Here is an 18,891-nt window from a genome sequence, read left to right on the forward strand (position 1 = left end):
TTATTCCGTGGACACAGAACAGGAGATGGAGATTTTTTTTTTTTTTTACTGTAGGAGGATTGCAATTTAATAGCCTCCAATGTGCGGTGGTTTGCATTTTTGTTTTTGTAGCATAGCAGTTGTGTTTGTTATTAGAAGGGCTGATGGAACAAGCAGATGCTGTCAACCACACGCGCAGGTATTGACTGTCACTCCATTTTGGTGCATTGATACCATTGGGTGGCATTAGGTGGACTCAGTGATAAATATGCTCAAGTAAAAGTGACACTGATGAGCACCTACACGGCCAAAGGGACTGTGTCTATTCCTTGGCAAGGCCACTGAGTTACTTATGATGCAATGAGGACACTGATGGATAGATATTCGAATCTAGGACACTGAAGACTTACACTGATGGCCAGGCTACGTACAGACTCTTGTACTTTGAGATGCATTGGCATGAAGGCCAATTGAATTGATAGACACCAAATTGACGCATTACATTATGAAGAAGACAGATTGTCTTGCATGGAAAAGGATGCATGTCACAGTCACTGAGGACTGCATGTCAGACTGTCCTTCCATCTTCCCTGCAGGGGATGCAGTTTGGTATTGCAGAAGGGTCGCAAGGCCGCTCTTGTTGCTATACCAATGCAACATAATGTAACTAAGGCACACCCATTGTTGAACCATGTACATATTCATAAAGGAGAGTGGTGTGGCCATGCCAATGAGGTAATCCCATTGGGCTATAGAAACAGAATGGATACAGAGCAGCCAACCCGGCCAGTGACTGGTGCACTAAATGTCTCCCAACCAGAAAATGGTGGTTGTTTACAAGCCTTTGTGATGCTGAGTGGCAAGTTTTGAGGGCACCCTCCAAGGCAGCATTTGATGTTGGACTGAACACCCAGTGCCGCCGTAAGGAAGGGCTAAGTTAAGAATATATTCCAATAGTACATTGGAGAGAACATCGTAAGAGCAGAGTGCTACAACATGTTCTCATTCTAACATTCCTCCAGTGGGGCCATGGGTTGACAATCCAATTTCAAATGCAATATGCATGAGGGGCACATGCACACAACCTTTTTGTCTGGATCTAGGTGCCCACTCTGCACCCCAACATTCATGGGGGTCTATGCACTGTCCAAAAGAACCAGCACAAACAGAGGCTGTACCAATCATGTTGCAGGCCACCACACGGCTCGGACATGCGTGCACTCGAGATTTAAGATATTTTTCAGCACTTGGGCATTTGGCTAATGCACAAACAGTGTGACGAGTGTGTGAGAGGTTGTGGTTATTCAAGAAGAGTGCCCCTCTTTTGGACAAGAGCCCCTTAATGTTACTGGAAGAGTAAGTGCAAGTGGCATAAAAAAGGTCCCCACAGTGCGTGAATCCCCCAAACTCCAGGGGGCACCCAAGCTCCAAGGGTCCCCCTCAGGACAGAACACTGTGTACGGGCGACAGGCCCCTGACTGGGTACAGGTGTTGGGGGGCTTCCCCCTGGTACTTTGTAGGCCCCCCTCAAGTTTTGTTACGCCACTGGTAAGTACCAAACCTCAAACACGCAAGAGCTGATGGAACAGTAACAAAGGTCCTAGAAACTTTCGGATAGTATTAGAAAACAAGCTCAGAGGATTCCCCTAATAGATGGCGAGGCGTTTTAAATTGAGGTGCTCTCCACCAGAAACCAACAAAAATGCAGCATTGGCAAAGCCAATAGTTATGCTTTTGGCTTGCAGCCAACTGGGCTTGCCAGTGTTTGTTTTATCTTGTCCTGATTTTTGCAACACTTCATTATTGAGGAAGACGCAGGACGAGACACTCACCAATTAAAAAAAAATGAAAATGAAAAATATAATGTTTAAAAGCCCACATTACCATAGTAGTCTCTGGCACTTTAGGAATCTATGTTGTGCGTGGATGTAATCATTGGAAAAGGGCAGAATACAATTAACGACGTTAGCCAATGGCTGAAATGGACTGACCCATTGCCCCATGATGAATGACACCACAACAGACCAATAGATAAAAAGAGCTGACTGAAAGGAAGGATATTGCACATATACATTTATCTGAATTTTGCTGATACATGTTTGGTAAAATCAAATGGACTCAGCTAACCCAGACTTTTAAAAGAATGGCTAACTCTCTCCAAACCTAACCGGCATTAGATGCAAACACAAACTCCAGGTACTGTAAGTTTCCCCAATGTAGTTGTATCTTTACGCTGCCAGTGGTCATAGCATAGAGTCACATTATTACAGTTTCAGTACCAACCTACACTTCTATGAATGACTCCACAATACTGACTACTCCAGTATCATCATTGTAAGCAAATGCAGGGTCACGGTTAATAAACCTACACTTATATACCAATTTGTTGGAAGTTTATATTGTGGAATTAATACATGTACATGCTAACATTAGTGACCTCAGTATTAAGGCACACAATAGTACTCACTGAACATTTGTCCCTACACTGCCCCTTTGCCAAAATACCTGCTCAAGGTTGGAGTAAATGTTGAGACAGGCTTTGGCTTAGGGACAATCAATTCAAAGGCTCACAGAAAAAACATATAAAATGTACTTTTACAGGATAAAGTTTGCGATATATAAAAGATCTATTCTGCTCACCTGATGTGGGAATCCCGTCCAAAACTCTTTTTGGTCCCAAAACCATGGTTTCTGTAGAAAAACAAGACAGGGAATAAGAAGTTTGAGTTGGGAAACTAATAAAAGAAATATTGGAAGCAGATCAGGTAGGAAAGTATATTTTCTGCTATACACAAGATGAAAGTAAACCTACTTTAGCGATTTACCCTCTTGTTCTAAAGGAACATAGGCCTCTATTATGACTTTTGGGGAAACCTGCCAGCCAACGAGGGATGGTTTTGGATAACTTTGGTGTGTCCCTAAATATTAAAGATAATACACATTGGTCTATTTGAGGCTGAAAGACAAGATACTGGGTGTAAACAACATTGGTAGCAAACTCATTAAGTGCTTGAGATGGAAATAGAGGCCATGTATGAGGCATGCTGATGGAGCAATTCAATTGGCCTGTATGTCAAGATCAAAGAGAACATTGACTGGGGAAGGGTCTGGCTGTCTTAGCATCCATGTTTACGTTTACTGAGTACTTTTCAGTAGGAATAAAAAACAGATTATCCCTTAGGTTGAGTCAGCCACTTCTTAGCTTCTGTGTTTGTGGTGCATCACCCATATTCCCTGGTTGGCCTCAGCCATGTAACTACACATAAGTAATTATAAAGTGCTTGTTTGCTCCTGCAGGGCTTCTTTATGCTACATAAGTCATTTACTGTTATCCAACTAAAGGGTATTCAGTTTATGGACCTAGGAGGATTTAAAAACTGAGTGCACCAAACAGAATTCGACCTTGTGATCAGGCAAAGCATAAGTGCACTAAAGCCTACTACTCAATACCTTCAAAACCATGTTAACTCTAGAATCTCATACATGGTTATAGCTTTCTGTGGCCTACATTGCTCTATAATGAAGAAGTCACTCAGAAGAGCCTTTATTCACCTCACTGGACATACAACCTGCCATCTGGCATCACCAAACCTAGGTGCATCACCTCTTAAGTGCCCAATGGCGAGGGTAGGTCCTTCATAATAGATTGCTGTTTACTAGAACAAAGTGATTTCCCCTTAAGTGCATGCCATTTGTAAAAAAAAATATTGATAACAAGATGCCCACTTAGCCTGGTATCAAAAATATTGACTTTTTCACAAACAAACAAAAACCTGAATGGAATTCAATAAAACTATATATATATATATATATATATATATATATATATATATATATATATATACACAAAGTATTTTTTCCTTAAAATGTTACTTTAGACAAACAAGTGTGTGTGAGATTTTCTGAGCTGATGCCGGAAATATTAACTTAAGTAATTTTGGTTTCTTGAACTAAAAGCAGGTTCCAAGCATTCCTATAGTCTATTACAAGGAGCCCAAAACAAGGAAAAAGAATGATCATCACAGTCACCCATGACTCTTGTTTTTAATTTTTTTGTGCCCTGCTCAGGAGTTAATTTCTTCTGAAATTTGAGGTAGACGTTCACAGTTGTCATTAAACCAGTCTCCTTGGCACAGCGTATCCTCATCTTTAGGGATATGATGGGTGCTCCAGGCACCTGCTTCGAATTATCATTGAAGTGGCTTTATGTAGTGTGTGACTACTGGAGAAGTGGGGGTCCTCATGTTAAGCTTTCAAGTATTAAAGATGTGCAAGAGAAGTTTTAGGAAGGGAAACCTATGTTTTCAGACATTTACGGAAAGCAAGAAAATTGTCCTGTTTGCAGTGGGAGAATATTTCAATGTTTAGAGCCAGGTAAGGAAAGGCGCGGTCACCTAATCTGGATCAACAAATCTTAGGGAGTACCAATGGGTACAGCAGAGGTGAGTGGAAAAGGCTGATGCGGGAGAATGCTTTCTTGAAGTTAGTGATGGCTGGTGCTATGACTGGCCTAATGGCAAAGACTGCAAAGAGAAGGGGTTAAAGCAGAACATTTGGAAACAGGAAACCAATAAAGTTTGGCTAAGCGATGGAAAGTAGAAGAGTGGCATGGTAAGTTGAAGAGTTGATGGGCAGCAATGATTTGTATAGTTTGAAGTTGGTAGATATGGTTGAGTTTGAGCCAGAGGAAGAGAGAGTTACCATAGTCCAGGAGTGAGCAAATGGCTGCTTGGACCAAGATTATCTTCCTTAGGAGACAGATGAAGAGGCAGGGAACAGAGGTTTTAGTAATATAAGGCATGAAAGAATGAGCAGAGACCAAGAGGATACTCCGGTTGCGCACAGTGGCCTTGAATTAGTAGGACTGGAGCCAAGATTAGAATCTCACTTAGACAAGGACCTAAAAGACACAGAATAGTCAATGACCACAACCTCAGTTTTACTAGTTGAGCTTGAGCCAGTTAAGAATCACCCACTCTTCAACTTTCCAGGGACAAAAGTAAAAAGTTGTTACTGCCAAATCAGATGTTGCCATCAAGTCTGAGTATGTTCTGGGTGCCAATTGCATAGGATGTAAGCTTAAGACCAAAACGTTTGATGATGAAAGCCCAGGGAGGCATAGATGTTGAATAGAGAAGGGCTTAGGGAACAATCCTACTTTCATCAGCAAAGGAGTTTAGTGTTACAGAAGAAGAGAGGAAGATGAACAGCCTGAGAATCATCAGTCAAAACGGAAGGAAGCCAGACAAGTTGAGCTAGTTTAGTAGAAGAGAGAGAGACCAAGTTGAATACAGCAGACAAATCAAGGAGGATCTAAGTGGCTGTGCCGCCCTGATCAGTTATCCCGCGAAGATCGTCTGCCACTGCAAGGAGAGCAGATTCCATACAATGAAGATGCAAAACCCTGATTGCAAGGGATCAAGATGAGAGTGGGACTCAAAGAAGGAATAGAGATGTACATTGATGTTCCTTTCACTATTTTGGATGGATACAGTAAGCGCAACATAGGTTTGTTGTTGAAAAGTACAATAGGTTCAGCTGAAGTTTTTTTTCCATAGAAGTGTTACAACTAATGCTGGTTTCCAGCTGGAGGAAACAGTAGCCCATCTGATTGTGGAATTGCAAAGTTTAGTGTAAGTGCAGGGCAATGCTAGGGATAGTGGCCAGGATGATCAAAAATACATACATGGATCAAGAGGGGAATCAGATTGGACACTGGGAAGCAGAGCAGACCAAAGAGCAGAGAAATTGGCAAAAGAGTTTGAATATATGACAGCAAGGTGAGAGAAGCAGAAGAAGAGAGAAACAAATGGACAATATTTGACTCAGTATTAGCTATTATTTCATGGAAGGAGTTAGAGAGGGATTCACAGACCTAAGGGCGAAGGAACAATGGGTAAGGTCTTGTAGGGAGGGAGAAAGAACTCTTGAACATTTGAAAAAAACTTTGCAAGTTGAATTCTGGCTGATTTGATTCTGGTGAAGTAATGCATGGAATGTGTGGTCTTCACAGCTTTCGTGTAACTTGTTAGGGAAGTGGTGTAATATAAGTGTTCATCTGAAAAATTATTATGATGCCAACCCTACTCTAAGACTTTGCAATGGGGATTAGCAGCAGTCACCTCAGTGGTATTCCAAGGAGCCATGGGATGGACACAGGTTTAGAAGGTAGTCTTAATGGTTATGAGTGAATAAAGGGTGGGCAAAATCCAAGAATTTCGATTGCTAGCAAGCTCAGTTGGGAGCTTCTGCGGGCACAAGAATCAGATCGCAGATCCTCAGGCAGTCAGATGGTTTGCAGAGATGCCCATTGGTGTGAAGTACAGACAGCAGCCAGAAGGGGGTGGACACAATGTAACACTGGGGTAATTATGAAGGGAATGAGGTAGTGATCAGTCCTGGTAATCCTCTGGGTGAGTGTAAGGGAGACTGTGGCTCACTGAAAGGAGTAAAGATGGGTTCGAAGAGGTGTATGTGGGACGGACAACCATCTAGGAGAAACCAATATTGGAAAAGATGTTGAGAGGATGGAGGTGTAGAGATTAAAAATACTCTCTAAACAATATTTTGCCCTTCCCCACGACCCCAGGAACAAACATTTAGAGGCAGCCATTACAACAGGGACGTCAACTGAGGGCAACAATATGTGTTGAGGGAGAAGAAGAGAGTTTGTCATTCCAGCATAGGTTGGACAGCTTTTCACAGCCTCCTACATGGGGTTACAGAACATGGGATGCAGCTCATTGCTAGTGGGAGGCTTGTATTTCAAGCAAGGTTTGCACTAACCTATCCTGTTTCAGTCATCAAATATTTTTACATGAGCTGCCAGGAAGAGTTGGAGGGATAGGCGCTTTATGTGAATTCACCTGGTTGAAGAAGTAATGATGCCCAAAGTGAGAAAAAGAAAAGAACCTAACTGAGATGAAAGTAACTGTCAAGGTTTATTTGTTAGTGCTTAATTTGTGCCGTTTGTGGCAGGTACGTGCACAGGAGCGAAGGGACGAGCACAGTACAGCCGGGAGAGGTGCGCTAGTACATCTATGCTACTCTTGCACGGATTTGCCTCTGTGACTTCACATGCATAGAACTGTAGAGATTTCATAAAGTGGCACAGAGCTGGGAACGGGACCCCGGACTGTTTGTCTGGCAACTTTAGTCATTCCGAGACATTGCCTATACAAAAGAATATGTCCTTATTGTGCTGGAGTTCAAACCTACTAATTCCTCTTGGACTAGGCCTTTGCTGCTCCACCCGTCCTCCAAAGATCAAAACCCCACACAAAAATAATTTGGGATTTTCATCATAGTCATAGTGACAAAGTCAACATTTTAGTGTCCAATTAACAGGAACCCAGGGATTGCAATGCTTGACGGAAGGGACTGCTATAAACAAATCAGGGCAGTTGAGTTAGAGCCGTGACTGGTCTTCTGAGTCAATATTCCAATAGAGTGCACTTGTGCTGTTGTCAAAACAAATAGCAATCAAAGTGAAACCCCTAATGTGGCTGCACGTTTGTGGGTCATATGCGGAACACAACTGGTAGTGGTTGAAATGCTTCAGTCATATGGGACCAGTAAGATCCGTGGCATCCTGGACTCGTCTAAAGTATAATATCTCAGAACTGTAGGACGTTGGGAGCCACAACATAAGGTTCTAGAGTAAAAGGAGATGACGTGGAAGTAGTAGAAGTAGAGTGATGAGGTGTCCCATAAGTGTCAAAAGTAAATGACAGGGCAGCTCCACCCATCGTCACAGTCTTTAAAAATTCAAGCGATCTTCAACATTGAAGTGAAGTGAATGGGATCGTTTAAGAACTGCTGCGCAGACTATCATGGATCCCATATGTGTTGAGTTTCTCAAGTGGTCCTGCACGCGGGTCCAGGCTACTTCTCTTACTCTTAAAGTCACACAGTTCCTCTGTGCTCTACGGAGGTTTGTTCTTTCTCAAGGGCTCTCTACTAGGGCTTCTTCGATGATCTAACCTTGACGGCAGTCTTGGGGTAGGATTTGTGAAAGAATTGTACAGGGTGTCCTAGTCATGGCACCAATGCTTGAAACTTAAAATGGAGGGCTATTTTTTGTCTAGTTGAAATGGGTAATGGCAGGACCCCTCATCCAATCATAAGGTGTGACATGTTCAAAATCTGTAGTTCTAGCCAATCACATACAGCGATTGTTGGAGAGCTCAGTTAGGTATCCTACAGAGATGTATATGGAGACAAATTGGCTTAAAACTGCAAAACGAATGCATTTTTTTTTTTTTTTTTTTACATCTGTGGACTTCCTCTTTCAGAGATAAATCAATGATGCTGGATACCGTAGGAGCTTGTTTCCCAAACACGGTCTTCTTCAGAGGTGCTTGAGGTTTGAAGGTGAAGGAGGCTGCATCTTCTTCACAAAAGAGCCATATCACCAGTTACACTACTATTTTATTCAGTTCACTGGGGACAGGTGCCTCTACTCACATGGCACGTACTAAAATTCTCAGCATAATAAAGTATGTTTGATGTTATTTCTTGAAGTCATACTTTTATAAAGGAAAAATCCAGGAAGATCATCGACCAATTGGGTCATGGCTGTGGTGTGGACTATGCTTTAAGCAGAAAATGTTTTTTTTTAAATTTCACTGAGATACATCTAGTTTTCAGCTTCATATATGAATCAAAATATCTTAACACTGTCTTGAATGATAGGCAGCCTGTCTGACAGTGACCTTTAGAGGACCAACAATTAAAGACCATCACTACATTTCCCCTACTCGTAGAACAGAGTATCTTTAATTTTAATCTACAATCATAATCAGACAGTCCCATTGGGTGTTTTGTATTTAGTTTTAAAAAGTTTCCTCTATTAAATATTTGCTTTTTGCATTTCGAGCAAACACTGTATTTCCAAATGGACTCAGTTGTAAATAATAACAATAATGTATATGAGAGATGCCAAATATTCAAGCGACCCCAAGGAGATAAATGTCCATACAATGACTGTAAATTAAACTCATTTATATAACAGGTGGTTGCTTAAAACAATCTGGCATGGATCGGACCATCCAGAACCAACATTAAACACACATGCACTGCCTTTAGGCGATTGAAAAAATGTATAGCCAGTTCAGTGGTACTTATGTTATCAACCTTAGAAGGATGAACATGTAAATGGGCCCTGTCAGGACTTAAATCTGTGGCCCATATGTAATTGAACAGGCACTTAGCTCTAATCAAGTGACAGGCCCCTGAGGGCTTAGCAGCAAGGTTCCCACGGGGAGGGTCTGACGAGGGAATGGATTAGTGTATGTTAACATGAAACCTGATGTGTGGTGAGCGTGTGACCTGCATGCCAAGCTGAAGGATGCAGGCTCCTTACCTTTCACAGTGGGGAGGCCATGTGACTTGTGATCACTTTGCTAATCTCTGAAACATGAGCTCATTCCAGAGGCTTTTTTTTACCCGATTTATTTATTTTCTGCTTCACCACAAGCAGCTGAAATCTACATCCAGAGGTCTTTAGGCAGGCGTCTCTTAAACACCATGCACCATTCAATCTTGATTCTGGACTGTAAAGAGCCTTACTTTCACTAGAGTTTTTTTAAATTGTCGTATTTTTAGAGTCTGTATATTCTCTCCAGTGCTTGACTAGCTACACTTTCCCAGGGATGGGTTCACGTGATTATCTAATTCCCGCTTATTGGATCCTTCAAGTGTAAACACCACCATTAACAGACAGGAAGCATCCAAGCTTAAAGCCATCCTGCATTCTGATTGGACTGACAGCGCCCTTACTGTCCCTGGCGAGGTGTTGAGGCGCTTTCCAACAAGCAACACACCACTCTGGAACCCCGGTTAGTAGTTAATGAATAGTAATTGATCATTGTTGGTGACAGGGGTCAGTTTTGTGCTCTGAAGAGAACCATTTCATTCATCTGATCTTCAGATCTTGTTGGTGGGTTAGATTAATAGGAGTTAGGAGTGATCATTACCTGGGACGTGTGAGTTCACGCGAACGGCTGTTGGGATGAGTACACAGGCTGGAGGGTAGGTAATGTTAGGTTGCGTGGCTGTGATCTGACACACAAACCTGATACTGCTTCAGGGGTGCCACAAGCCCTAGTCTTTTCAATATAAGTGACCGCATATTGAGAGCTGCCGATTCCATTACCTTTTGCCGAGAATTTAGGGATAATTGGCGACAAAGGGCTGAATCTTCAACAAAATGTTAATGCCAAATGCACAACAAGTTTTTGTGTGCTTTATTTAATCAAATATATCCTGCCATTCATCTCTCAGTCAGCCAAAACGACATGGTCTAAGCGCTAACTATATTGCGATTGGACTACTGTTGTAATGCTCTTTTGATGGGTGCCCCAAAATACCTCATACAGGGAGTGCAGAATTATTAGGCAAGTTGTATTTTTGAGGATTAATTTTATTATTGAACAACAACCATGTTCTCAATGAACCCAAAAAACTCATTAATATCAAAGCTGAATATTTTTGGAAGTAGTTTTTAGTTTGTGTTTAGTTTTAGCTATGTTAGGGGGATATCTGTGTGTGCAGGTGACTATCACTGTGCATAATTATTAGGCAACTTAACAAAAAAAAATATATACCCATTTCAATTATTTATTATTACCAGTGAAACCAATATAACATCTCAACATTCACAAATATACATTTCTGACATTCAAAAACAAGACAAAAACAAATCAGTGACCAATATAGCCACCTTTCTTTGCAAGGACACTCAAAAGCCTGCCATCCATGGATTCTGTCAGTGTTTTGATCTGTTCACCATCAACATTGCGTGCAGCAGCAACCACAGCCTCCCAGACACTGTTCAGAGAGGTGTACTGTTTTCCCTCCTTGTAAATCTCACATTTGATGATGGACCACAGGTTCTCAATGGGGTTCAGATCAGGTGAACAAGGAGGCCATGTCATTAGATTTCCTTCTTTTATACCCTTTCTTGCCAGCCACGCTGTGGAGTACTTGGACGCGTGTGATGGAGCATTGTCCTGCATGAAAATCATGTTTTTCTTGAAGGATGCAGACTTCTTCCTGTACCACTGCTTGAAGAAGGTGTCTTCCAGGAACTGGCAGTAGGACTGGGAGTTGAGCTTGACTCCATCCTCAACCCGAAAAGGCCCCACAAGCTCATCTTTGATGATACCAGCCCAAACCAGTACTCCACCTCCACTTTGCTGGCGTCTGAGTCGGACTGGAGCTCTCTGCCCTTTACCAATCCAGCCACGGGCCCATCCATCTGGCCCATCAAGACTCACTCTCATTTCATCAGTCCATAAAACCTTAGAAAATCAGTCTTGAGATATTTCTTGGCCCAGTCTTGACGTTTCAGCTTGTGTGTCTTGTTCAGTGGTGGTCGTCTTTCAGCCTTTCTTACCTTGGCCATGTCTCTGAGTATTGCACACCTTGTGCTTTTGGGCACTCCAGTGATGTTGCAGCTCTGAAATATGGCCAAACTGGTGGCAAGTGGCATCGTGGCAGCTGCACGCTTGACTTTTCTCAGTTCATGGGCAGTTATTTTGCGCCTTGGTTTTTCCACACGCTTCTTGCGACCCTGTTGACTATTTTGAATGAAACGCTTGATTGTTCGATGATCACGCTTCAGAAGCTTTGCAATTTTAAGAGTGCTGCATCCCTCTGCAAGATATCTCACTATTTTTGACTTTTCTGAGCCTGTCAAGTCCTTCTTTTGACCCATTTTGCCAAAGGAAAGGAAGTTGCCTAATAATTATGCACACCTGATATAGGGTGTTGATGTCATTAGACCACACCCCTTCTCATTACAGAGATGCACATTACCTAATATGCTTAATTGGTAGTAGGCTTTCGAGCCTATACAGCTTGGAGTAAGACAACATGCATAAAGAGGATGATGTGGTCAAAATACTCATTTGCCTAATAATTCTGCACTCCCTGTATATCCAGTGATGTAACAAAACTTGAGGAGGCCCCCCTGCAAAGTACATGGAGGGGACCTCCCACCCCTCCTCAGATGTAGTCAGGAGCTCTCAGGCTTGGGACTCGGCGCTGGCCCGTGCACAGTGCCGACTGTGCTGAGGGGGCCCCCACACCACGGGGGCTGTTGTTACGGCACCTCATACATCATTCTCAGCTGCTGCAAATTACAGCCCTCAGGCTGATCCTTGGTCTGAGGAGAGGTACCTGATCTCAAAACATCTGGACAAGTTACACTAGCTGCCAGAACACCAAAGATGTCTGTCTAATGCTTTCTATTCAAGTCAGAGTGATTTACAACAATAGTCATATTATGTACACAAAGTCTATTTTTTTAATTGTTCATTCGCTCCAGAAATCTGAGATGTAAATCTAGTGCTCTAACTATTACACAAAGATTCAGGAATGCAATGTACGACAAGTTGGCCATCGGTTGGCTGTCAACATCGCCAAAAGGTGCCAGTCACGGCCACTAGCTATCTGTATTCAGTCAACCTTTTTCTCCTTCATGAAATAGATTAAAAACATTTCATTGTCATATGAAATACAGTATGTGGTGTAGATTTGGGTGCCTTTCCCTGATTCCTGCACCGTCCCTAATTCCCGATTTGGCTCTCTTGAGTCGTTATATTGGCGTGCTTGGGAAATCTTGAATCTTCTTTTGCTTTAGCGGCCAAGACTTTATGAGAAGTAGCTGTTTGTGCTATTTAAATGGCTAAAATCAAATAAAAGTTTAATATAATTTAATGTAATGCCTCTGTTTACCTTTCCCTAACCAGTGAGTATCAGTACTTTCACAAAAGAAGAGCACTAATATGCTGGCCGCGAGTAGGATTTAAGCATCCATATGCAACCAAGTCATCACCCTACTGACTGCGGAGGGATCCTGAGCATTCCAATTGTACCAAGAGACCCTCAAGTCTCTGATTTGCACAGCCCACCTTCAGTGTCTCCACCTTAAGATGCTTGAACTCCATTTAGCTGGATCTTTCGGGAGAATTAGTACATCATGTGCCAGCAAGTCTGTTGTCTGCATTACCGTCAATCATATAATTAACTCCCTATTTGCCCAAGCCCTTATAAGCTCTAGTATCGAGGGACTTTTCTGCTTGCAATAGGAATCTGGTTCCATATTTGCCCTCCATGAGCATGTGGGTCAAGATTAATCTGGATGAGTCCAAATTGGTATCCAGTAATCCAAAGATTAGACGTGTATGGTTTTGCGTTACTGGGGACTGAATTACAGCTCTACATTTCTGAAAAAGGTCCCTTCGTTTGGAGTTTAAAACACAAATATATATATATATATATATATATATATATATATATATATATATTTATGTATAGTGCAGTAGCATTTGTTCCACATCCCTTCACCCCTTGCCTTGCTTTCATGTTACATACCTGTAACAGTCACTTTGTACGTTGTTGGACTGTAGATTAATGTTTTTCGTACATGCTTTGCCAACTTGTGTTTGGTGTAAACGTTGCAATTGTTTTTCGTGGATGTAGAGATTTCAGTTTTGAGGTAATGTCCGATTCCTCCGTCGAAGAAATTTACCAGGACATAGACTTAACCTCACATTTTTTTTCTAACCAATTGGTTTGGACATAACTTTTGGGGCTCATGAACCAACACACTGCAGATGGGTAATCCAGACCATCAACTCAACTTGAAACCCACCACACACAAATATATTGTTTGATAGGCGGCCTCTTCTGAACGGAATAGGACTGAATAATTTGTGGAACTTTTTTCCCAGCTTGGTTGAGGGTTGAGTACTGATGTGTTTTAATATATGGATATATTTTCTTGCGAGACACGCAGAATTTGGAATAGAACTTAGTTTAACACTTTGTATTCTGTTTGAAACACCCTCTTGCATCTGTCAGGGGAGAAGGACAGCAAAAGAATTACAATGAGGAAAGAATGACTGGTAGGAGAATAAAGGGGGAGAAAGACCAGGTTAAAGATGCACAAGATAGAGATAAAATGCTGGAAGTGGAGGGTGGTGTTAAAAAGAGACAAAGTGGAAAAGAGAACAGGCAGCCTTGATATTCTGCAAGCCTGGCATAAGACAGCGGGCGCCTAGAAGAAAACTATGGGCACCTGCACTCATTTCCTATAATTTAAGCACTGGAGCTACCTTAAAAGTGGGTTGCTCATATGGAGTAGAAACTAAAGGGCATTTTAAAGTTGTCTTCCTGGGGCAGAGCTCTTTCAGTGTCTCTGTTTACGCAGCTGGAGCAAATAGTGGTTGACTGCTCCTGTAAACAGCGGTGTTAGTTTAGCCTGGTACAGTACGATTCATTACTGCCACACAATGGGGTGAGAAACATGTCAAAGGAAAATGATATGTAAACAACACACACTGGAAGGGACAGTTAATCCACCCCTAACAGTGCAAGTCACTAGCGATACCAGTGATGGATGGGTGTCTATGTATTGAATTAAGTCTCAAAGCTCAGAAGGCGGTAGCTATAACTGTACAGCTGCCACCACTGAGAATATATATATATGAAAAAAACAAAGGTTACAGGACATTATAGTTAGGGAATAGAATTTTTAAAAAAACATAGAAATTCACAAAAAACAAAGGTTACAGGGACGTTTATAGTTCTGAATTTACTCGCAAAAAAACACAGAAATTCGCCAGTTATAGTTATTTCAAGTAATTTTAACTCGTGCCCCGGACGCACAGTTTTTTCTTCAATATTTGATTGCTAATGTTTCACTGATATTTTTATTGACGTTATAAAAGTTGTCATGAGTGTGGTAATATCTGGGGTAATTAGTAGTACATGGCAACGGCTCACAAGAGTCCACAGCTTTGCACAAAATATCTACCCAAGTGGAGTTCTCTCTGCCTTTTTGGGAAAATGTCCAGAATGTATTGTACACTGCAGCTGTGTAATGGTGCACAAGGAAATGTCACCAGTGACCTTTTGTGTGTTTTGGCAACATGATCCTCCTTAAGAGAAGCCAACAAGACTACAAAGACTTAAATCTTCATCAAACCAGGGCTAGATTACTTAAGTGATTCTTTGCTTTCTGGTGATGTCCACATATTCCTTGACCTTCAAGAACATGCCACCAAAATTAGCTGAAAATTTACTGGGGGCCCTTTGATAAGCTGTCCATCATCCTGGCTAAAGGATGGGAAGACATATGCATACTACTAAGGTGGAGAGTGCGCGGCCATATGGCACAGCTTCCAGGTGATTTGCACATTTGCATACTCATAACAATTTAAAAGGAGAAGTATAGACTCTAGGGGAGAGGGGAAGCGCGCTCCCCCGGGCCGATTTCAGCTCCGGGGCCCCTGGGGCTCCAGGGGACCCCATTCCCTGAGGCACCCAGTCATAAACAGGCTGATTTTGGGCCTGGGGACCCCATCCTCGGGCCCCAGCCATGTCTCCAGGGGAACCCAGTGTGCAACAGGACCATAGGGGGAGCAGTATCAGCTGACTCCTCACCTCGTGCGGGAGCCGGCATAGCTCTTGCACACAGAGAGCTGCTAAACATGCAGCTTCCTGTGTGCAGGAGCAATAGTTTCATCTGTTTCCCTGCCTGTATCTCTGCAGGCAGGGAAAAAGATGAAACTTCTGCTTTCAGTGCGCAAGAGCACTTTGATAGCCCTGGCCCGCTGGAACCGTAGTGCTTGCTGTGACTTGGCGGGAGTTGTTAAAGCTCCCGCCAAGTCAGAGCAAACAGCTATGTCCCAGGGGTGATCATCCTGGGACATAGCAGGAGTTTATCTTGGGTGTTGTGGTCCCTAGGGCCATTATAGGCTCCATGAGGGAGGGGTGCTCCCTTCCCCTCCCCTCTATCATTAGTTTAGCCCTGGGGAGGTGGTGGTCCCTGGGGAAAGGTGTCTGTGACAAACCCCCTCTCTTATTTTATTTCAGCCCCAGGGAGGTGGTGTTCCCCAGGGATGCAGGTGGGCTGCATGGCCCCCTCTTATTTTGAATGAATTTCCCTGGGGAAGTGGCGGTCTCCAGAGCTGAGGTAGGCCTTGCGCCCCCCCATATATAACAGGAACTTACCCCAGGGAGGTGGTGGTTCCTGGGGCCCGGGTGAGTCCGCAGGACCCCACCTATTATTATAAATGTATCTTGCACCAGGGAGGTGGAGGTCCCTGGGGTGTGGGCATGCAGCCCCGACATATTTGTGCATCATTGCCCCAGGGAGATGGTGGTCCCTTGGGCTAATATAAGCCCTAACAGGGGAGCCAGTGCGCCACCCTCCTTTTTTAAACCCCCAATGCCCCAGGGACCTGGCCCACTCGGGCAAAAATAGAAAAAAGTCTCAGAAAAATCTGTGGATCCATCCACAGATGTTTCCAAGATTTAGCCCTTGCAGGGTCCCTTGGGGAGCCCAGCACCAAGGGTACGTGCTCAGGGTAACCCTATCCTGGCCCATTTAGTTTTTTTTTGTATCTTTTTTTGTGGGACTCGCATGAAGCCGAGTCCCAACCTGCCTGCCAACTCTTCCTTGTTGAAGTGTTGGCAGCCAATCAGATATCAGCACAAGGACAGTTGGATCCACTGAGAATCCGCGTCCCTAGGCAACTATATTTGTTAACATTTAAGATCGGCAAAACTATTGACTGGATTTACACCAAATCACAGAAATCACAATATACGGAATAGGATCTACCTTCCTGCCAAATTTGGTGTAATTCTGTTCAGCGGTTTGGGCTGTAGGCATGTCTAATGAACCTATGTTTTCTCACCCCCGTTTTGATGGATCACCTCGAAACTTTCAAGACAGCAGCTGAACCGAATGTTGTATTAGTTTTGAAAATGTAATGAAGATTCGTCAAATGGTGCCAAAGTTATTGGCAAGAGAAAAAACGTTCTTCCTATGAAAACTAGGTCCTAACTATATACAGTATATGTATCTCTCTCTCTCTATATATATATATATCTATATATTTAAATATATCAGCCATACACACATGAGATGAAGCCTCGCATGGGTCACGCTGCCCCTCCCAATCCTCCACATTGTCACTCAATATGCATCTGCATACACGATTTACCATATGGTATTCATATACATTCATTATAAATACATGTATTTAAACAGAACCAGAGCATAATCTCATTGCGTACGCTATTGGCATGTGAAGGACAGAGCAAAGGTTCATGGTTACATAGTGGCACTTTTACTGTGGCAAGAACATCAGATGTGGCATTTGCACAATAGTAACAAATGCCAAATTATGTGTGTATTACTACACTTGCTCCAAAGGCATATGTAACTTGGCCACATGTATTTTCACATACACGGTATGTACAGTATCTATGCAGATGTGTAGAGAGCAATATACTTTTCATTACCATAGTTAGTTGAGTGTGTGGAGGGCCCATGACGCAAGTGAGGTGAAGTCATGAATGGCTCACGATGCTCCTACTCTGTAAAACAATAGTAGTCACACAGGACACCTCCCAGAAATCACCCACTGACCAAGAATCCCAGAAAAATACTTCAATGCACAAGACAAAATAAACAAACTAGAACAGTAGTTGGTTAGTGTTGGCCTGGATATTGTAGCCATGATTAGTAGTTGGTATTGATAGACTCAGTAAGGGAGTTATGGCAAGCGGTGCAGAGTTCGGCTCTGAAATGGGGACATATTTATGTAGTAAAAGCATAAACTTCACACTAAGTCATTACCTACACACAGAGACATTGATAAGCACGTTAAATTATCACAAGCACAGACTTGTCTTCTCTTTTTCTAAAACTTTTTAGTTATTTTTTGAGTTTATTGAGTTTGGGTTGACTATTAATGCAGAGGTTTTTTTTACTCAACAATGATGTTCAACAGCTTGTTTTGTAATGTATCTTTCTGTAGGAATGTCCCTCTTTCTGGCATGGTCACCCCCCACATTTTGCCTGGCTATCAGTGAATTTAGACTGCTTTCACTGGGATTCTGCTAACCAGGACCCTAGTGGTTTTGCTCTCTCCTCTAAATTTGGTTGTCTTGGTACCCTTTGCACCCCACAATTGGCATACTGGTGTACCCCTGTAAGTATGTCCCTAGTATATGGTACTTAGGTACCCAGGGTATTGGTACACCAGGGGTCCTCCATGGGCTGCAGCATGTATTATGCCACCCATGGGAGCCCATGCAAACTGTGTCTGCAGGCCTGCCATTTGCAGCCTGCTTGAAAAGTTGCATGAACCCTTTCACTGCTGGGCCCTTCACCAGGTCACTGTACGCTCTTCCAGCCCAAAGGGTAGGGTGAAGGTCCCCGTGTGTGTGGACACCCCTGCATGAGCAGAGAGGTGCCCCTACAAACTCCAGTTCCAATTCCCTGGACTTCATAAGTGTGGGGAAGCCAGTTTAGCTATGTACTGGCCATAGGTCACTACCTATGGTCCAGCTACATAATGGTAACTCCAAACCTAGGCATGTTTGGTATCAAACATGTCCGAATCATACCCCAATATTGATGCCAGTATTGGTGGCATGATTCTATGCACTCTGGGGGCTCCTTAATGTACTCCCCAGGTTTCTGCCCTCCTGCTGCTTGTCCAACTCAAGCACGGGAAGGCAGAACAAAGGTTTTCCTGTGGGAGATGGGTGCAGCCTCCCCTCCCTTGGAAATATTTGTTGCAAGGCTGGGGCATCCCCATGCCACCGGCTTGCTTTGAAGGGCACATTTGGTGCCCTTTTTGCATAAACCAGCTTGCACCAGTCCAGGGACCCCTGTCCCTGCTCTGGCATGAAACTACACAAAGGAAAGGGGCGTGACCACTACCCTGTCCATCACCACCCCAGGGGTGGTGCCCAAAGATTCTCCAGATGGCCACTTGATTATGCCATCTTAAAGTCAGGATGGGCAGAGGCCGTCAGGAACATCAGACTGGTCAGGTTAGGCAGATGGCGTCAGTGACTCCCTCTGATAGGTGGTCACCTTGC

At 43.1% G+C, this 18,891-nt stretch overlaps 1 protein-coding gene across 1 annotated transcript in view; it reads right to left on the reverse strand.

Moving 5' to 3' along the window:
• The window catches only part of LOC138267580 (ceramide synthase 4-like), a 263,246-nt gene that overhangs the window by 48,899 nt on the left and 195,456 nt on the right, over positions 1-18,891 (reverse strand). Inside the window, exon 6 of the mRNA XM_069216635.1 lies at positions 2,620-2,670. Coding sequence (XP_069072736.1) covers positions 2,620-2,670 — 51 coding nt within the window. The remainder of the gene's footprint in view (positions 1-2,619; positions 2,671-18,891) is intronic.

The sequence above is a fragment of the Pleurodeles waltl genome, chromosome 12 (assembly GCF_031143425.1).
Source record: "Pleurodeles waltl isolate 20211129_DDA chromosome 12, aPleWal1.hap1.20221129, whole genome shotgun sequence".
NCBI lineage: Eukaryota > Metazoa > Chordata > Amphibia > Caudata > Salamandridae > Pleurodeles > Pleurodeles waltl.